This window comes from Salminus brasiliensis, chromosome 19 (genome assembly GCF_030463535.1).
Source record: "Salminus brasiliensis chromosome 19, fSalBra1.hap2, whole genome shotgun sequence".
Classification (NCBI taxonomy): domain Eukaryota; kingdom Metazoa; phylum Chordata; class Actinopteri; order Characiformes; family Bryconidae; genus Salminus; species Salminus brasiliensis.
Genome location: NC_132896.1, coordinates 4,515,469 through 4,537,388, shown reverse-complemented (window position 1 = coordinate 4,537,388; position 21,920 = coordinate 4,515,469). Strand labels below are relative to the sequence as shown.

Here is a 21,920-nt window from a genome sequence, read left to right as displayed (position 1 = left end):
GGAAAAAAAACAAGCAAAACGTAGGAGATAGGCACTCTTCATTTTTCCTGGAGATATTTCGGAGGAGATTAGATATCAGAGAAAAATGATTCAAAGATTCAGAGATAAACAACACAATTTTCAGAGAGAGGGGAAGTAGGTAAATTCTATGTAATGGGTGTTTTGACTGGATGTGAAAAAAATGAAGCCTAGAGCACGTTCAATCTCGAAATGTTGTGCATCACTTTGAGCATCGTTTTGCTACAATTTCCAGGTTGAATGACATGATTTGGGTGCGAGGTGATGAGGAACAGGATCTGAGAGACGTTTTCTTGTGGTTGGGCGTGTTAGTGGTGTTATCCAGTCTGCAACGATATAATAAAACTCTGTGATGGTTGTACCGTTGCATCCCTAGTTTGCAAGTATAATGTTAGCAATTTCTAAAACAGTCCATACAACAACACAAAACAACCCTAAAATGCTAGTCTGAGCATGCCAGCCCGGCAGGGAGTGGTAACATCTTATAAAGTTAGACAGTAAATTCAGCTAAAAAGCAGCGAAACGGCCAAAACAGACCTAAGTACAGTTCAATTTTTTACTGTTTGTTGTTCAAACAGCAGGTCTCCACACACTGAGACTCAAACCCTGATTTGACCCAGAAAAACACACTCCAGGTCAGGCAGAGAGATTTATATTAACCAGCTCTTTTTAACCCATATCATACATATCTGTGCATGTTCAGCCTACCACAGTGCACAGTAAACCCCAACATTCATACTGCAGTTCTCTGGAGTGTTGCAGTGTTTCAGTGCTATTTGAATGAAGCACAGTGCAGCACAGAGCTCATTTATTCAATATCTATATTTAAGGCACAGTAACATAAAAATGTCAGTTTAAACATAAGCAATAAATCAAAGGTTTTGGAACATAAAAGCACACTAAAGCCGGCAGCACCACACAATCTTAACCCTTGAGAGGATTTTCAAAATCATTAGTTTTAGTGGCCTAAAATGCTGTGCTGTTGTGGACAGGAGGTCAAAACACGCTAAATAACCGGATCTCTGGACCTCAGCATCACTGGCAAAGTCACATTTCTGGTATTGTCAAAGCTCTAAACAGAGATAAATGAGGATTACCAGAGAAATGGAAACACTACTGCAGTGTGAAAGAGTTCCAGGACTGGCGGGGGGTATGATAATATGAATGCTATAGTAATAATGACTTCTGCTGTTAATCTTTGCCCCTGGCCCTGTGCCTTAGCCCAGGTGCAGTGAGAATACTAAATTGAGCTTGCTTTTCCTCCAATTTCACCCCCAACCCACACGGTCCTACTAATCAATCACCTTGATCGATCACCTTCCTCCTTATAGCCATTGATTTCTCACAAAGCACCAGCAGCCAGAGAGAAAAAGAGAGAGAGAAAGAGGGAGGGATAGAGAGAGAGAGCCAGCCTATGACCATGCAGCCAAACACCATGCACGCACTACAGCACTACACACACTAGACTACAGCAGGCAGTACCTGGTGGTGGTAGCTTCCATCTCTCCGATATGAGGTCTGAGCAAAGGGAGGATTAAACACAAACGTCTTTTACAAGACAGTCCAGCAATCTCTCACATAGACATGGTGGGTGTGCTCTGTGCATTGGGACAAGACTAAGGAGGAGACAGTGTGGCTTGTGTAATCATAATGCTGGGTTTGGTGAGACCATCACATTTTCAGCACAGTTTCCATGATGTCCATTAGTTTGACTTTAACTACTTTAACATCCCTTCAGAGCGTCTGTAGTGTCTTGATTAGGCTTGTCCTCCACAGTGGTCTCAGCTGATCTACGCAATAATGACTGGTGAAGGAACAGTTTGGCATAAAATGAAGTTGGCATTTAATGTAGTAGATCCAAGGCATGTTTGGTGTCAGATGATCGCTTCTTCAGTTTAGAAACACAGTGGTTAGAGCTCCGGGCTATTGATGACAGGGTTGTGGGTTCGATTCCCGAGCTCTGCAAGCTGCCACTGTTGGGCCATTGAGCAAGGCCCTTCACCCTCTCTGCTCCCCGGGCGTTGGAGTTGGCTGCCCACCGCCCTAAGTTTGTGTATGCTCACTGCCCCTAGTTCACTAGTGCCTGATGGGTCAAATGTGGAGGATACATTTCGCTGTGTGTAGTACAGTGACAATACGTGCACCTCTGCCTTTGCTTCAGGCTATTTAATGCTATTTCACATGGGATTTTTTTGAGTGACGGTGCTCTGTTATGAATTATCGATGGCATAAGTAGTCTAGTAGAGGCTAATTAACAACTCCACACAGTTGAAGGCGAGTGTGTGATTCGGCATGCAATCTGCATGATGCTAACTTGGTGTCTGAAGTTCGCCTCTTTAGTCCTGTACAGGCTAATGTCGCACCCTACATAATCAGTTCCTCTGGTTTTACTATTTATAGGCAGTGTGTTTAGGGAAATTAGCATCTGTGTTTTCATACCTGTGTTTCAACCATGGACAACATTTCCCCGAAATACTGACCGTTACTCTACTGTCTGGTAATTGGTCATTTTTATCAATAATGTTCAAATAATTCTGAGCAGAGGTGGATGGATCGGGTTCCCCTTATGAGTCTTGGTTCCTCCCAAGGTTTCTTCCTCCAGCTCTGAGGGAGTTTTTCATTGCCACTGTCGTCGTTGGGGCTCACTGGGAGTCTTTAATCCTTCATGTCTTACGTTATTTCTTTTTTTTGTCTTTTACTAATTTAAAATGCAGGTGTACAAAGCATGATTCATATGGAGTGGAGAAGTGGTGTAAAAGTGAATTATACTCCCCTCCTGGTGAAGCAAGAAATACCAAATCTCACATAAGGCTGCTTTAATCTGACCCAGTATGACTCTGGCCTGTTTTGAATCTGGCCCTGTGTATCGTACAGTGTCAGAAAACACACAGTTAGGTCTAATAGATATTGATAAACATCTAATGAAATAATGTATATTAGTTTTTTTTTGCCAAACTATTCCTTTAATAACCAATACAGTACCCTGCTAAAAAGAAGCAGCTGGTCAAGCTGGTTAAAGTGGTTGACCAGCTTAGCGCTTGATCAGAATATGGTTTGATGGTTTTACTGGTCTATCAGCTTTTACAACCCAACCATGTTTGTCAACCAGTAAGTCAACCAGCTTGTTGACGAACTTGATCAGGCAAAGGTGGTTGACCAGTACGACCAGCATGACCAGCACTAGTATGGCCAAACTGGTCAACTAAATTAGTCTACCTCTATGACCAGCTTGCTGATAGACCAGCCAGTCCATCAAACCATACGTTATCCTGGTCAAGAGTTAAGTGGCTCAACCAGCTTATGTTTTTTGCCTGGATGACCAGCATCTTGACCACCAGCTTAGACCACCTGAAAAGACCAGTTTAGATGAGCTGAAACCACCAGCTACCAGCAAAGGTTGGTCTTAAGCTGGATTTTTACTGGTTTCACTGGTTAGCACAAAGGCTGGGAGCCAGAAAAGGGGGACTGGGGGCCTTTTCTATAATCAAGGGTCTTTTTTAGTTAGAAGTAGTTTCTCCAGTCTGTAATGGACATAATGTGGCAGGGTGGAGTGTTCCTGTGGTGTCTTAAGGTGGAGCGTACCTTTGTGCGTGGGTGGAAGCCGCGGAAGGCGCTGGTCTTGAAGACGGTGCGGTTCCTCCGGCATATGATAGCAACTGCCATGACAACCACGACCATGACCAACGACACCGGCGTCAGGACCGCCAAGATCCAGAGGTTACTGGGTACACTCTTCACTACGGCTGCTTATATAAACACACGCACATACACACACAGAGAGAGACACACACACACGAATATTAATCAATCTTATTCATAATGTTTGCACATAATTACTACCACATTCATCCACTTTCACTGTATCTCTCTCTCTGACTCACACAGATACATACACATGTACAGACACACACACACACAATCACTAATCCAAGCTCCCTCTGTCTGGAGCTGTCTCTGGTTAGCTCATAATGAGCTGAAACAGTGAAGAAAAAAACAGTTTGTGCTGTAGCTCTTTATCTGGAAGATTAGGCCCTCCCCAGCGGGGCTGTGTTTGTGTTTGGTGTGTGTTTAATTTGACAAGGCTGGGGCTTTGCAGAGCTCAGAGAGCAGCGCTGAGTTGGACGCCCCAGCCAAAATCCTGGCTACTGCTGGACTGAACCCTGCTGCTTCCAATCCACCCATTACTGTAGGAGAGCATGAGAAAGAGCACAGCTTCTGTTTATGATGGATGCAGGGAGGCTCGGAAAGGGAGGCTGGAATGAGTTTCCCACAAACACATCACACGGGTCATTGCGAGATGGTAAAGTGGGAGTCTCACCCTGTTCTGGCTTTTTCCTATAATTATTATTCTTATTATTATTAGTAGTAGTAATAATAGTAGTAGTAGAAGACTGTATGGGCTAAGAGCTATATAATACAATAATGTAGTTATTATGTATTTTTCACATAACAACAACAACAACAACAGCAATAAAAAACATTAAATAAATAAATGAATAATAATAATTATTATTATAATACTTTTTTACTATTATGCTTTATTTATTATGACCTTTATTAATACATAACTGGAAAATTACAAAGCATTGAAGTATTAGTTATAGTAATAATACACTGTAATAAAACACTTTTTTAAGACTCTATTATGCAAATTATTTAGTGTTGTTTAGTCTCAAATTAGTGATGAGAGTAGAACCTCTTGCAGAACATGCAAGTTGGGCAGTGTTACCCTTTTTTTACTCCTTAATACTCCAAGGCTTATTATACACTTATTACAGGGACGTCCATACGAACTGGTGGGGCTATTCTCTGGTAATAGAGGTTAGTAATAAAACTTTTGGCCCACCGGCAGATCACAGCCTGTTTAAAGGGGTTAAGCAACAGAATTCTAATACTGAACTCATTGTAGAATTCATACTGTTTTAATAGGGATTTCACACAAGGCTGCTTTAATCTGACCCAGTATAAATCTGGCCTGGTTTAAGTCTGGCCCTGTGTATCGCGCAGTGTCAGAAACCAAACCAAACAGCTTGGTTTACTTACTAGCTTCAAGGCTACTGCTTTTAGCTAAGCTACGTCCTGCACATTTGACCATGTTAATAGATAGCAGTGTGTCGTACAGTGTCAGAAAACACACAATTAGGTCTATTAGATATTGATAAACATCTGAAATAATGTACATTAGTTTTTTTTGTTTTTTTTTTGCCAAACAATTTATTTAATAACAATACAGTACCCTGCTAAAAAAAGAAGCAGCTGGTCAAGCTGGTTAAAGTGGTTGACCAGCTTAGCGCTTGATCAGAATATGGTAAGTTTTGATGGGCAAAATTCTGATACTGAACTCATTGTAGGGAACTCATACTGTTCCAATAGGGATTTAATTTTAACTGAAGAACCATCAATAAGATACTGAATTTGTGAAGCAAATTAGACTCATTACATACATATTTAGAGCTTTTTAATCTCTAAATAGTGATGATTAGAACCTCACTATAGAATATTGGTGTATTAGTGATTTAATAACTCAATAAAAAGCAAACACCTGCCACTATCTAGAACCGACAGGAATCAACATGCTGCCAATTCCACATTAATAACATGTACAATTATGTAATAATTCTTAAGGACACAAGGTCTTAACAAAGTGCCTATAGTGAATCCTCACAGCTATGTTTATTGTGTTATTGTGTGAACAGTCCTCCAATTATGTACCAATAAAGGCCATAATGAACAACTCCTAAAGCATATTATATTATTGTTAATGCATTTATTCTGATATTATTATTATTATTATTATTATTATTATTATTATTTGTGCATTAGTGTATTTGTGTGCAGGCAGAAACATTCTCATAAACCGTCAAGCTGCCGTACGTTCTGCTTGAATCTGGACAAAATAGCCCAGAGTCAGGGCCATGGTTTGAGAGTCCACCATGTTCAGGGTCTTCGCCGCAGATGTCCCGGCTATAGGAGCACCATCCACCTGCACATAGTAGGTCATCTCGGCTGGGTTTTTAGGGCCTGGCAGGCGCCGGATACTGACCATCTACAACACAGAAAACACAGATTCTTGGTCTTCTTGGGTCCAGTGGTCTTGATTTTGATGATTATGATATTTATGACATTATTTGACACGTCAGCTAAAAAGGTACAAGACAGGTAGCCTAACTGTACCTGCACTGTATATCCACCGACAGTGGTGGCTCGTCTGAAGCGCAGGCCACGTCGACCGGCCACCATAAAGAGCTCAGCCAGGCGCTGCTCCATCAGACTCGCAAAGCTCTGGTAACTGCCTTCCAGAGAGGAGCTGTCAACGTCCTGAATGACTGCAGAGCGAGAGAGAGAGAGAGAGAGAGAGAGAGAGGGAGAGAGAGAGAGGGAGAGAGAGAGAGAGCGAGAGAGAGAGAGAGAGAGAGAGAGAGAGAGAGAGAGAGAGAGGAAAAATGGACACATTTACCTTTCTCAAATGACTCAGTCTGACTACATGTGTTGGTTAACGCCTCTGACATCAGTCTCATTACACATGTTCGATTAAAAAAGGCTTATTAGTTCCACCCTTATAATGAGTAAGGTGTCCATGTACAGCCTCATTTTTAAGTAGGGGACCATCCCAGTCCTGATGTGCAGGTTTCTTTTTCCACTGCTTTCCACAGCAGGCAATTCAGGTCCCCGAAGGGCCGGATTTCTTCACAGTTTTGGCCTCTCCGGCTGAAGCACACCTGATCCAACTCACCTGTCAGCTTTAATAGGTCTGTTTAAACAGGGAAATCAGCAAACTGTGCTGGACACCCTGGCCCCCAATGCCCATCCTCTGCAGTAGTGTTTCAGTGTGTTTCAGCTCACTCTGCCGCAACAAAGCAGCCATTTCTATTTTTATTGCTGTTTGTTCTGCGTCAGGGTTGAGACTTCATTTCGCTGAACTGTGCTGTGTAATACCAATAAGGGAATCTGTCTGTGTGGCTGTCTATCCATGTGTCTGTCCGTCTACCCATTCATCTACTGTATCTGTCTGTAGCTGAAAGAATTCTGCATGGAGGAGTGGGGAAAATCTTTCTGGTAGACACTGTATGACTACTGTCCGGCCCTCTGCCCGCCTTTCCTCCAGCCTCTTTGGTCGCCCTTTTCCAGACCACTAAGCTCACCTGCCTATTACCAGCCCATTCAGCTGCCCCTCCGTCCATTCCCACTGGCTCTTCTGTCCATTTATCCATCTATCCATCCATCTACTGTACCTATCTGTCTGTCTATCTGTCTGTCTGACCTCTCAAACATCACACAGCTGAAAGCATTCTGCATGGAGGAGTGGGAAAATCTTTCTCCCAGTAAATGTAAGAGACTAGTAGATGGTCACAGGGAATGTGAATTATTTCACCTACAGGAGAAAATGTCAGCTATTAGGCTATAGAGGAAAACTGCATTTCTATTAATTATATTTTACACATTTTAACATGACAACTGGATCTATATATCAATCTATCTATCCATCTAAACTCCCGTCCGCTTCTCTGCCCGCCTTTCCTCCACCTCTTTGGTCTCCCCTTATTACCAGCCCCTTCAGTTTCCCTTCCGCTTGTCCCCACTGGCTCCTCTGTCCATACATACATCCATCTGTCCATCTGTCCATCCATCCGTTAATCGACTATGTCATATATCAATCTCCCTCTCACCAAAACTATTCACTATTCATCACAGTCTTGTAAACGACTTCTTTATGCACCTCATTAACATTCGTTTTTCTATAAAATGGTTCACCGACCTCGGCAAGAGAAACTTGGGCATCATTACACGCACTTGTGCACAAGTAATCTTTACAAGCTGAATCAGCAGTGAACTTATTAAAGCCAGTGCTTTTGTGACTTTGAGAAAAGTAGGTACACAAGCTCGCCGGATCACCGGGGTGTTTTACAGCTTGTGAATGAAAATCGCTTCGCTTCCAGGTATGATTTATTTCTGGAAGTCATTGCAGATCCTTCACCACTCACTCCTGAAAGGGCACACTGCAGGGAACTGCATTTTCAACCTGCCGGCGGTCCCTGTCCACCAGTTTCGTCTTTCAGCCACAATTCTGAGGACAACTTCCCGTAGGCTGGGATTTCTGCCACTGCTGGTAGACCCGTGTGACCGTAAGCTTCCATACACCTGCAGATTCAACTGCTTCCTTCACACTATGGTCTTTGGCCACACCCAGGGAGCAGAGAGGGTGAAAGGCCTTGATAAGGGGCCCAACAGTGGCAGCTTGCCGAGCCCAGGTATCGAACCCACCACCCTGTCATCAAAAGCCTGGAGCTCTAACCGATGAGCCACCCACTGCCTCACTTAATGCCCATAATGTCAGTGTTGTTTTGCTGCTGTAGCATCCAGACAATCAAATAGTACATCATCTGATAACTGTATGTATGATATTAATAAAATAAGCAAAAAAGAAAGTTACCTGTGATTACCCAGTACTCCCTGGTTGCCACCGAGGTGTTGAGGTTGTGGTACTCGAGAGCTGTATGTGAAAGCAGAGAAGCAGAGAAAGAGGGGGTGCTTACTCAAGGACAACCAAGCTTAAGATTGATGATGTTCTTTTCCACTTCTGTGCATCTTCACACAAACGTCTCCAGCTGAATAAAAACGAAGGTTATGGTGAAAAGCTTAACAGAGCCGCCTTCGTTTTCTAAGAAAGCTTCTGTAATTTTGTTGATGGTGGAACAGCAATGTCAAGAGTCTATAAATAGCAGAGCCATCGTATGCACAATCTCAGCAGTTATTGCCTCATTGTGGTACTTTTAAGAATTGTTCCCCACTAAGCAAGCACAGCAAACCATGAGTATTAGGAGAAAATGCCATAACATTAACACCACTGTTTCTACATTCACTGTCCATTATATCAGCTCCACTGTGCACTGTGTAGTCATATAACTCCATACTGTAGTCCATCAGTTTCTCTGCATACTCGTCTCACCTCCTTTCACCCTGTTCTTCAACGGACAGACACAGCGGTGCTGCTGGAGTGAGTCCCCCTCATGCCACCACAAACGATCTAAACATTCCAGGCATGGCCTCCGCAAGACCTTTGAAAGTATGTGGACATTACCAGCAGATCCTTTAAGGTGGTGCCTCAATGAGCATCAGTAAGCCTTAGATGACCCCATGACTCTTTTGTACCGATCACTGCATACCCGAGCCACCCCCCCCCCCCCCACACACACACACACACAAAACCTGCCAGATGTTTTGGAGATGTTCTGACCCAGTCGTCTAGCCATCACAGTTTGGCTCTTGTAAAAGTGTCTCAGATTCAACACCTTCAAGAACGGACCTAATGCATCCACAGCTTGACAGGAGACACTGTAGATGAAGATAATCGATGTTCTTCCCTTCACCTGTCAGTGGTATTAATGTTATGGCTGATCGATTTATATGTATATAGAAATATATACCGTGGAGGGGAGGAGGTGGGGGAGCGATGGGATGCCACATGGTCCTAAAATGCCGTTCAGGCTAACGAGTGATGGCATAAAAGGGCATGTACAGTGATGAGCATTTGGACTGTGCTGATGGACTACTCCGACTTTTAGACTGTCAGAGCCAGAAATAGGCCACAGTTATGTTTCTTTGAGTTTCTGTGGGTGTAGGTGGAAGGTTTGGAAAGATAAAGAGCATGTGAGTCACAACTGCCGATTGGGTAGTGGCCACGCCCCTTTCCCTAGGGGACATGCCACAATATCTATATATTTCCATCTCAAGTAAAGTTGTCGTTTTGGAGATATGAAGATTCTGTGTATATGGACAGGCCACAAGGCTTCAACATGTCAATAAAGATACGGTGGGGTTCAGCATTAAGGGCTTTAAATGTCATAAGCAACCCTGCAGCCAATATGGACCATACCCAGAATGCAGTGTAAACCGAATAAGACTGAAGTAATACACTCAGGCTTTCCTATCCTGATGAGTACACAGGCTGCCGAACCAGCTGTAACCCATTTACAGAGGCACCAGGGCAATTAGATCTTTTTTTCCTAATTTTGGCGGAAGAACTTACGCTCGGCGATGAGCATCGGGGGGAAGAAGAGGAAGTAGCCGACCAGTTCAGCGGTCAGCTGATTAATGAGGTTGCTGGCCGCTGTGCCATTCAGCGCTGCACTGCCGTTCCACACCACATACACCAAAGACACAGCCAGAGAGTTCCCCGTCTGATACGTGTTCAGAATCTGTACACACACACACACACACACACACACAAACCCACACATGAATATAAGAGCGTATAAGGGTGGTTTAAAAAGTACGGCACTGGCAACTTTCTGTTGAACCAGCTGAAGTACCTCAACTGAGAAAGTCCCATAAGAGTCGTCCACTTTCTCCTGAGCTTCTGAGAACACATTCTCCAAGCGGTGCTCCATCATCTGGATGAAGCTACAGGACTTGATGTTGTCTGTTGGACTCACAAACCTGAGAACTGATTCCAGAGCAGAATTGTTCAAACAACTGTAAATACAGAGCAGCAGAACACTCCACAACATCCACCTTAGCACATCCACCCTTTACTGAAGCACTACTGGAGCTGGGACAGGTTCACCAGTGAAGGTGGAGTAATGTGGCTGATGTGTTTGGGATTAAGTATTTGTGGGATTTCCCCAAATTTTCACAAGCAGCATGAATTTAAAAGCTATAAAAGACATTTCAGATTCATACTAGACTGAAATACTAACAAGCATTACTCTTAAATTGTAAGAAAAAAATTACACATTCCAGATTTATACTGAATTTCTACTGTCAAAATGTAAAAACTTGTAAAAACAAATTTTTATCTGATTCATACTGGATCAAACTTACACTGGAATTATTACTGTCAGACTGTAAAAAAAAATACACATTTCAGATTCATACTGGATTAAACTCACTACAAAATTATTACTGTCAGACTGTCAAAGACAACACATTTCAGATTCATACTAGATTAAACCACAATTAACAGCTTGATTGGGAAAAAGAACACTTTAGATTTTATACTGGATTTAAATCACTCCATATTTAGTAGTCAGACTGTAAAAAACTACACATTTCAGATTCATACTGGATCAAAATTTTACTGCAGTTATTACTGTCACACTGTAAGAACTACACAGTATAGATTCATACTGGATTAAACTTACTCCACAATTATTACTGTCAAAATGTTAAAAACGACACATTTCAGATTGATACTGGATTTCATGCACTCCATAATTAGCAGTCAGATTGTAAAAAAAATACTAATTTCAGATTCATACTGGATTTTACTAACACTACAATTATTACTGCCAGGCTGTATAAAAATACACATTTCAGATTCATACTGGATCAAAATAAACTGCAGTTATTACTGTGATACTGTAAGAACTACACCGTGTAGATTCATACTGGATTAAACTCAATCCACAATTGTTACTGTCAGACTGTCAAAAACTACACATTTCAGATTCATACTGGATTAAACTCACTCCACAAGTATTACTGTCAAAATGTAAAAAACAGATTTCAGATTCATACTGGATTCAAATCACATATCTTGTTAAAAAAAAAAAACACTCGTAAAACAAAGGCTACAGTAGTAGGTCACTTTCCTTCACTCTGCACTAAAGCTCAGGTAACTCTCACCTGTTTTGAGCTGCAGGTGGATGCCAGGGCTTGGCAGCCAGGTTGCTACGGGAACAGGTATGGCCAGCACCACAGGCGCATGCTGTCTGATGTCACTCAGGAGCTTGTCGAAGCCATAGGCTGAAAGCGTCTCCACCACTGCTGCTGCCATATACACCAGCTTTTCACTCACCACGTAATATCCCAGTGTTACGTTGGACGGAGTGCAGACATCCCGCTCCAGCTGGACGAGAGGCAAAGGATTTAGTGTTGTGGAGGCTTGCAAATGCATGGATATGAAGATGCTTCATTGTGCAGTGGGTTGACAAAATTACAGACATTTACATTTACGGCATTTAGCAGATGCTCTTATCCAGAGCGACTTAAAAAAAGATCCTCTAAGTTTAGACTCTACTAAACACAAATCAATAAGGAGACCACTCTACTATTCGCCAAGTGCTCTCAGAAGAGGTGGGTCTTCAGTCTGGGTTTGAAGACAGCGAGCGACTCTGCTATTTAGACACCCAGGAGAAGCTCGTTCCACCACTTTGGTGCAGGAGAGGAAAAAGTCTGGATGCTTGTTTTCCGTAGATTTTGAGGGACTGTAGATACCGTGATGCTAATTAGTGGACACACCTTGATTTAACATGTCCCTGAGGTCACATTATTTTCAGGGGTACCATCATTTTTGTCCAGGCCTGTTTTATGAGTTTATTTTTTTATATAATTCTGTTGAAGCATGGTCGGATTTTCATTTGTTCAATTTCACAGAATTTTATTTTTATTTATTATTATTTTTGTCAGATTTAAGTTATTTCTGTGACCATTGTGGGTTTTTTGAGGTACCAGCAATTTTGTCCATGTGTGTATATTGGAAATACTTCCTCCAGTAGAATTTCAGCAGTTTAGATACTGGATGTATATATTTCATATTTTACAGCATGGTGATGGATGTAGAATTTGTGAGCGCTGTTATGCAATAGGTTACATATTACATTTTTTTTTCTGAGTGGCTGAGAGTCTGTTTATATCACTCTGTGAATCTGTATCTCTGGACAAAAAGAGAAGTGGTCAGTCCTCGCTTGGCCTGTGTATTGTTTCCGACACAGTGGGCGTCACTGGCAGTGTTTTCATTCCTACATAAAAAAATAAATCAATATTTCAATCAGTTTGAAAAAGATGTGAGCAGTTTCTGAGCCCTGAGAAAGAGAGGGTCCATCAGCGTCTGCAACAGTCAGATTTGTATACGTGTGTCACGCACTCTGAGACAGTGAGAGCATTTACATTTACTGCATTTAGCAGATGTTCTTCTCCAGAGCGACTTACAGAAGTGCTTTACAGTTCACTCAAGAAGAACCTCGGCTAGTTTAAATAGACCAAAAATTTACGTTTAGACACAACTAAACACAAGTCAATATGGAGACTTAAGTACTCTCAGAAGAGGAGGGTCTTCAGTCTGGGTTTGAAGACAGCGAGTGTTGGACTCTGCTGTTCGGACACCCAGGAGAAGTTCGTTCCACCACTTCGGTGCAGGACAGAGAAAAGTCTGGACGCTCGTCTTCCATGGATCTTAAAGGATGGCGGGTCGAGCCGAGCCGTACTTGACGCCGGAAGGGCTCTTGGTGCGGATCGGCTTTTGACCATTGCCATTAAGTACGGAGGGGCTGGCTGGTCCAGTCTTGGCTTTGTAGGCCAGAGTCAGGGGTTTGAATCTGATGACCTGGGCAGCAGCTACAGGAAGCCGGTGAAGAGAGAACGCAGCAGAGGAGGAGGAGGAGCTGAACATGGCTCCAGATAAATAACACCAAACCATCCACCCATACACACACACACTTAGGTACACACTGTACCTAAGCTGTGTACTGCTCTCTCTACCTGAACACCAAGCTGCTAGACTCCTTACTGCACTGCACACCTTGTTCACGTACTTGATGCTGCTGTAATACCAGACTGGTCTAGCTCAGCATGCAGTCCTGAGGTATCATGAATGACATCACGGCCGCGGCGATCTACGGAAAAAACGCCAGCCTTGATTTTTATTGGCGAAAACACACAACCTTGAGTGTTCTGTTGATTAAACACGTGATCGTGGCGCTTTGACAATACAAAGAGAGAGAGAAAGACATGGAGATAGAGGAAGGAAGGAGGAGAGAGAAAAAGAGAGAGAGAGAGAGTGCAGCCAAAAATATATAGAAACAGGTAGGAAGAGCATGAGAAACAAAGACGGGTTTTAAAAGAGAGAGAGAGGGAAGAAAGGGAGAGAGTGGGTAACAGAGAGAGAGAGAGAGAGAGAGAGAGAGAGAGAGAGAGAGAGAGAGAAGCAGGAGAAAGGAGTATGTGCAGGATGCAGACATGGGGAAAGGAAAAAGGTATTAATGTTGGATAAGAGAGCAAGAGAAAGAGAGATGTGGTTGAAAGAGAGAGAGAGAGAGAGAGAGAGAGAGAGAGAGAGAGAGAGAGAGAAAGAAAGGGCAGTGAGAGAGTGATACGATACAGCGCGAGAGTGAGTGAGAGAGAGAGTCAGAGATTCAACAGGGAAACAGGATGGAAACAAAAAAAGGGAAAAAAGAGAGAGCAGGACAGCAAGCGCGAGAGAAAGCGAGTGAGTGGGCGAGAGAGAGAGAGAGAGAGAGAGACAGAGAGAGAGAGAACAGCAGAAGAGTTCTCAGAGAGCAGACAGTACTAATTCTCCAGTTGAGTCACTGTGGTGGGTAGAACCGGCACCGACACTGTCTATAAACGGTAATAATAACAATGTCCTCAGAGTCAGACTCATTCACCATTCAACACTCTCCACTGTCTCTCCACTCCGCATCGTTTCCGCTGGTCCATCACCACCGCTGATCTGCTCCAAACAGATTCCTTATCCTGACCTGCAGAGGCTGAAGACCTATCAGCTCTATTTATGCACAATGATAACAGTATTAAAAGCAATACTGGACCCATGTTTGTACTTCGTCAATAAGTCCAGCTGAGATGTGACGATGATCCCCGGGACCCCTGTTGGTCAGGGGTCAGGGTCAGTGATGTTAAACATGGACCCCATCTGTTGTTGGGTTGTGCACTGCATACAAGGCCTAGGTGGGACCCTAGAGATTAAGGTGGGCTGTAACAATGGGGCCTATTTGGGAAGCCCAACTGAGTCCCAGTAACAACACATGTACAAACCCACCTGGAACCTGCCTAACCCATGTTCCACTCATGTGAGCCCCACATGAGCATGTGGGCTGGGTCACAAGAACCACTACTTTGGTACCAAGTCAATACCAAAATACTAAAATACTTGTTTTATATGGTACCGAAGCTTGTTTGCGCACGAGAATGGGGGTCGAGGGGCGATGACGTCTCAATCACAGCTGGTCTGCCATATAAGGACAAACGGGATAGGCAGGACTGCTCTGCCTCTTTGCTCACAGAGATTCAACTGCAGAATAAAAGTCCTGAGACCAGAAAATCCTAAGAAATACATAACAAATATAACAAATAACTAATAAAGGACACTTGGATATAAACTTCTTGAGCTACCAAGTACTATTATAAAGAACCGTTTTACAATTATCATTGTCAATATAATTAATACACAAACCATAGCACATTTTGGAGGCTACAAGGCTTCTTATACGAATGGTGCTGCAGTATCGGACATGTACTAGCACCAGAACGTAGCTACGGTCTCATTTAAGGTGGAACAGAAAATAAAAATATGAAACAGGACTGGTTCAGACTGAGTCGCTGACCAATATACAGTAATATATTACACTCAGTCGTCCGCATTTGACCCATCTGTGGTAGTGAACTAAGCACACACCCCCCCAAAGAAGTGGGCAGCCAACTCCAGCACTCCAGGAAGCAGAGAGGGTGAAGGGCCTTGCTCAAGGGCTCAACAGCTGCAGCTTGCCGAGCCTGGGTATCGAACCCACAACCTTGTTATCAATAGCTCAGAGCTAATCACTTAGCCACCACTGCCCTAAATATGGTCCAACGGAAAATTGGAGTCTGCACCCTTCACATATTACTCAGTTCCCTCTCTGACTGACGAAACAAAAATCTGTAGACTAGAGCCACCAGGGACGAGAGATTTAGGGGTAAAACTGTACAGTGTAACACTGGCTTAAATTTAAATTTGCCTAAAATGCTCTGTAATCAGTTACTGCATCATCTAAAATTGGCCTGATTTTACATTTTTTACAATAAAGTGTAAAATAAATGGAAAATTTGCAGACTCAAACCTATCAATGTAAAACTGTATCCTCTGGTTCTTTATTCTGGCTTTACATAAGACCAGACATTCCCAGCTGCTTGCAAACTTGCTGTACTTTCTCACACAAGGAAGAGAAAAACGGTGTGTACGAGGCAAACACTTCCCACACTACCGCCTACAAACCGCCCACCACTCTTTCCACTGTGAAACTACAATTCCCAAGATGCAAAGGCTGATAAAACACCAAACGGTTACCGGGCAGACACCGTTTAAACACTGTGAAGGCATCCGTTGGCCACATAAGACGATGCTATATTTGAAATCAAAGGCATTTGCTCTGTTCACAACTGAATAAAGCATCCAAATGATGCTCTCTCAGACACAACATGTCCAAAAGTATCCAGACACCCATTCTAATTCCTGTTTTCAGCTTCTGTGCGGATATAGATTATACAATCGCCACAGGAAACCATTGCCAGTAGAATGGGACGTTCGGGAACAGTCACACATGAGACTAAGGTCATCATTACCAATGGGTAAAGAGTTGTCTGGAAGGCTTTAAGAGCCCCCCTGCATGGGACTGTGGAGCAGTGGAGCTGCCTTCTCTAGAGTGCTGGAGCTCCAGCCAGTACCTCTGGGATGAGTTGGAGTGGCAGAACTGGAACTTGACCTCACTAATGCACACATGTGACTGAAGGCAATCAAATCCGCATGGCAATGTTCCAACACCTAGTGGAGCAGAGACTGTGGGGCAGCAAAGTGAGAGCAGCAAACTCCCAATCAATACTCTTGCTTTCAGAACAAACGCTGGACCTCTACAAACCTTTGGACATGTGTAAATGCTCTGCTCTTGTTTCCCATGGCAACAATGTTTCCTTTTTTTGTGGGTATTTTATCCAGCCTTTACGGGAGATAATAAGACACAGCAGTTTGGTCCCTCAGCAGTCAGGGAAGCTATCTAGTGTGTGTACAGGATGCAGTAATGCCCACCTGTATGTAGACACTGGAGTCATTGAAGGCCCTCTGCAGCGCCAGAGTCATGCCTTTCAGCAAGCTCAGCCTCATTCCACTTTCCAGACGATTCCTCTTCATTTGGATGGACAAAACTGAGAGGAGGAGAAAGCACAACACACATATATACACACACACACATACACACACATATTCAGTGAGATGGTGCTCTGGTTACTGCTGCTACATCAAGCATCCAAGCATCACAGTTCTCGATGGAAAAACCTACATCTATAATCCATCTACATGTATATACATGATTTAACTCGTCATACCATATTTGTTTAATATGTAAAAGAGAAGTAGAGAAGCTCTGGAGATGGCTCTAAATCATTTAGAAGACAAGTCAAGACATTTTTCAGGAGATGTTTCTAATGAGATTAGATATAGGATAATCCACTTCCATAAGAAATGAGGAAATCAATGAATTTCCAAATCTGGAGTTCAAAAATCTGATCACCACCCCACCTCACTCCTCAACTCATCCCAAAAGTATTGGACGGAGCACCAACCATCATTCCAAAGAACACAGCTCTTCCACTGCTCCACAGCTCAATGCTGCTGGGGGGCTTTATTATACCCCTCTAGTCCATGCCTGGCATTAGGCAGCATGGTGCCAATAGGTTCATGATGTTTATCTGCTGCAGAGAGTCCTATTCTATTGGCAGTTTTCTCTACAGGGACTAGACAAGCTATGTGTCAGTGCGTATTTGCACATCTGTGTCAGCAAACCTTCCCCATAGTGTATATATGTCTATCTATTAGAATGGGTCTTTATTTTATAAGGAAAGCATTCTAGGAATTTCTCCTGTCATGCCACAATGTGCTACTTACTGCCACCTACCACCAAGGAACAACAGTGATCAAAATTACGTCTGGACAATGAACAGGCAGTGTGAGTCCACACTTTTCACACCAGACAGTGCCAGCAAGAAGCGACGGCCAATGGTCCTAGATTAGCATAATGCAGACTGTGCGCGAAGCCTCCACACAACTATTTCAGGACATGTTGCTTGGTAAAGTAACACTATTTAATAATGAATGCAGCAGAAGAATGGCGGCCGTTTTTGGCCTTTTTGCAAAAGATCGCTCGAAAAGTAAGGCCGGTCTAGGGATCGGCGAGATGGCTGATGCTACGCTCTTCTGTGGGTTATAAAATAGCCCATAATGAAAAATTCATCAAGATAACAGACTGTACTGCACTCTCAGTCGCCACTTGGAGAATTCTGTATGAAATTATTGAACAGCTATGTTCGAGGCAGCTGGGTGCTGACTTAAACTTGATCTCAATCATGTTAATGGAGCACTATTGCTTATTATTATCAGTGTTAGCCTGCTAGCTCTGGGAAAATCACATACACTGTATGTGGACACCCTTTCTAATGAATGCATTCAGTCCGTGTAGAAAAGCACTGCCAATAGAATAGGACTCGCTGGAGCAGATAAACATGCCAACATCTATTGGCACCATGCTCCCTAATGCCAGGCATGAGCAAGAGGGGAATAAAGCCCCCCCCCCCCGCTCTAACGCTCTAACGCTCTTGTCTGAATGCAATCAAATCCTCATAGCAATGCTTCTCCAAAATCTAGTAGAAAGCCGTTCTTCTCTAGACAGTAGAGACAGTTGCTCCAACAAAAGCAGGATCAATGCTTTTAATACCCTTGATTTAAGAAGAAACAATGAGCAGGTGTCCCAATAATTTTGCCCATATCGTGTATCTACATTTTTTCTTTAAGGCCACCAAATATTCATATATTTCAAAATATTCATATTTATTCAAATATTTAGGGCATCAAATATTCATCAATCTATCTATCAATTAGCCTTGGTTGTGTGGCCTTAATCTTCAGTCTGAGCTATTTCAGATGAGACCTGTCTGGTTCTCTTGTCTGATCTGAGCTAGCTGTGCTACTGTGGATTATCCAGCTAGCATATTTGGCCTGTTCTCCTAGTTCCGGAGGGCCTGGTCTTTGTCCAGGTGTTATCTGGTAAACGTTAGTCTAGCCCTGATGTCATTTTTTAACAGCAAGGGTATCCTCCTTACACATCTACCATGATAATCAGACTTGTGTGGCCTCTTTCTGATGGTGGGGAGAGCTACCTGAAGGTCCCTTGATGATATTTTAGGACTGTTGGAGACTTCTTTACTCACATTGAGGTTCAGATCTGCTTGGGGCTGAACTTGCTAGGATGGTCTGATCTGGCCATGTTGGTCAGTTGTTGCACTTGTAAATGATTTAGATGGTGGAATGGCTGATTTCTAACTGTTCTGAGATCTTCCCAGACTCCTCTGCATCTACAACCTTCTTTCTGAAGGCCTTAGAGAGGTCTCTGGATCTGGCCATGATGATCCTCACCTCTCACTTCAACCTTCAAGAGCAGACCAGACTAAACGTCTGAGGTTTACATTAGACAGATTCCTCCAGAATAGATTACATCTCTCAGTATTGATCACATTAAGATCAAATGTCCAGATGTTTAAAAATTTTCAAAAAGACAAAGGTTTTAATGGGGTGTCCCCATTTTTTTTACACAATTGTATATTCCCAGATAAGATCTTTCATATTATGAAGGACAGACGGACTGGACTCACCAGTACGGACCCACAGCTTCTCAGTGATGTTGCAGGATGGAGGCGAGCTCTCAGTGGGTGGGCTGTGCTCAGTGGTGGTGCTCCCAGAGGTAGCTACAGTCGAGCTTGGAGGAGTCGCTGTGGTAGACGCTGTGGTAGTGGCTAATGTGGTTGTCGTTGTGGGCGCAGGTGTCGTAGTAGTCGTTGTGGTAGTGGTGCTTGTCGTTGTGGTAGTGGTGGTGGTCGTTGTGGTAGTGGGAGGTTCCGTGGTGGGTGTAGTGATTTCGGTGGCTGTGGTGGAGGGGGGTGTTGTTGTCGTAGCAACCTCAGTGGTCACAGGACCAGTAGTGGGCGCAGTCACAGTAGTGGCAGTCATAGTTAAGGGAGTGACCGTGGTGGTGGTCACTGTGGTGAGCTGGAGGCTGTCGCTGGTCACAGTGTCAGGGCTGCTGCGTGCCGGCGGGACGGACGAGGCGTTCCCGGCCTTTTCTTCTGTCGTGCTGTTGGACGACAGGGTGGAGGCGGAGACTGGGATGGTCACGTGATCGGTGCGAGCAGGCTCCATCTCCTCCTGTGCCGTGGTGGAGGAACCCGGAGCAGTAGGAAGGTCAGGGTTCATGATGAGGTCTCCAAGAACCTCTTCTGGAAAAGACAACATACTTATGAGTCAAAGGAGACGTTTATACTGAAACACTATATGGACAAAAGTATTGGGACACCTGCTCCTTCTTGTGTCTACTAGTATTAAAAAAAGAATGTATGCTGCTTTTGTTGGAGTAACTGTCTCTACTGTCCAGGGAAAAGGCATTCTACTAGATTTTGGAGGAGCACTGCTGTGAGGATTTGATTGCATTGGATGGAGCACCTTCCATCATTCCAGAGAACACAGTTCTTCCACTGCTCCACAGCTCAAAACTGCTCGGGGTCTTTATACCCCTCTAGCCCACGCCTGCCATTAGGCAGCATTGTGCCAATAGGTTCATGTTTGGTTAAGCTCTAGAGAGTCACTTAAAGCAGTGACATGCATTCATTTGAAGAGGTGTCCACAAACATTTGGAGATATAGTGTACTTTAAACTGCTAACAGCACAGCAGTGTTCTGTTATTATGTAGCACATAGTAAAAAGCTCTTTCTTCATACCAGGATCAGACAATAAGGATAAATATGGAGACATTATTAATAGAAGTTTGGGGAGAGATGCAAATTATAGCCACAATTAGGGATTTCTAAACACCTGGCAACCAAAAGGTACCGGAAATTTCATATACAATTTCATATCTGATCATATACAGGCTCTGAATATGACTAACCTGAGAACAAGTAAGAGAGTTTACCCCATCAAAAGAGTTTACCCCATTAAACACCAGTCAAAAGTCTGGACACATCTACTCAAATATGGGTTATATTTTTTATTAAAGAAATAGTAAGAAAAACATGTTATGTTCGTACCCTCCTAGTGTCGGGAGCACTGCTAGTGCTAGGGGGAGCTACAAATGGGTGGGTCAATTGGCAGAACCAAATTCAGAGAAAAGGGGAAATATTTGACACAGTTAAGTTATATATATATATATATATATATATATATATATATATATATATATATATATATATATATAAAACACCATATTTCAGTTTTTTAAAACTACCAGTGGTGTCCAAACTTTTGCATACAACTGTCCATATGTCATTGAAGCAACAATAGCTCTACAAATCCCTAATGTGTGACTTTACAAGCAAGAATTTCAGGGGTAACAGTGCTCAGAAACATGCTAACGAAAATATGTAACGATACAGACAACAGTGATCACCACACAGAACTGCAGAAATGATGAGGATGAGGATGATGATGATGATGACAGAGATGGTGATGAGAGGCACAACATGCCCTCAGTCCAGCAGCTGTAACAGTTCTAGCGGTTCTGGCTGGGGCGCGCTCTGCAGTCTCTGTACCTGAGCTGGTGCTTAATGCACTGTTGGTTTGGGCCACTCGGGTTGGAGCGTGCGGAGCTCCAGCGGACGGCTCCTGTGGGGTTTTGTGATTGGTGCGATTGTCACTGTTGCCGGGTGGGGAGGGCAGAGACTGCACCAGCGCCTGGGGCGGTGTGTCTGAGCCGGCCCGCAGGGTCAGCACTGACGAATACACGGCCTGCTCTCTGCTGTTCACCGCTGCCCCAGCTGGTATGGAGTGAGACTGCAGAAAAGGCTCTCCCTCTTCATCCAGCTGTGAGGGAGAGGATGAAATGTTTAAAGCTTCCTCGGGTGCCGGTGCTGCGGCAGGGGGGTCTGAAACCTCCAACTTCTCCTCATCTGGAGAGAGAGAGAGAAACACAACATCTGAGTAACACTGGGAGTCAACACAGGGCTATACTGAGACTCAATAAACAGACAAGTGAAGCAGGGATGCCAAGTGCTTTAACCATCAGTGTCTCTGACGCTCTTCCAGCATCACAGACCATCATTCTTCTTGGACCCAGTGGCCAGAGGGTGTCATTTATCATTTTGGCAGTCCAAGA

General features: G+C 43.5%; 1 protein-coding gene across 8 annotated transcripts in view; it reads right to left on the bottom strand.

The window, feature by feature from the left end:
* kiaa1549la (KIAA1549-like a) overlaps window positions 1–21,920 on the bottom strand; it is a 76,410-nt gene that overhangs the window by 30,135 nt on the left and 24,355 nt on the right. For 4 of the 8 annotated variants that reach the window (XM_072664275.1, XM_072664279.1, XM_072664280.1 and 1 more), the window contains exons 2-12: window positions 21,358–21,714; window positions 19,429–20,049; window positions 16,814–16,929; window positions 11,644–11,866; window positions 10,329–10,462; window positions 10,046–10,214; window positions 8,450–8,509; window positions 6,193–6,344; window positions 5,893–6,064; window positions 3,601–3,764; window positions 1,501–1,536 (exon numbers count right to left, since the gene is read on the bottom strand). In XM_072664275.1, the coding sequence (XP_072520376.1) occupies window positions 1,501–1,536; window positions 3,601–3,764; window positions 5,893–6,064; window positions 6,193–6,344; window positions 8,450–8,509; window positions 10,046–10,214; window positions 10,329–10,462; window positions 11,644–11,866; window positions 16,814–16,929; window positions 19,429–20,049; window positions 21,358–21,714 (2,204 nt within the window). The remainder of the gene's footprint in view (window positions 1–1,500; window positions 1,537–3,600; window positions 3,765–5,892; window positions 6,065–6,192; window positions 6,345–8,449; window positions 8,510–10,045; window positions 10,215–10,328; window positions 10,463–11,643; window positions 11,867–16,813; window positions 16,930–19,428; window positions 20,050–21,357; window positions 21,715–21,920) is intronic. The other 4 variants (XM_072664277.1, XM_072664281.1, XM_072664282.1 and 1 more) reach the window with 2 other exon arrangements.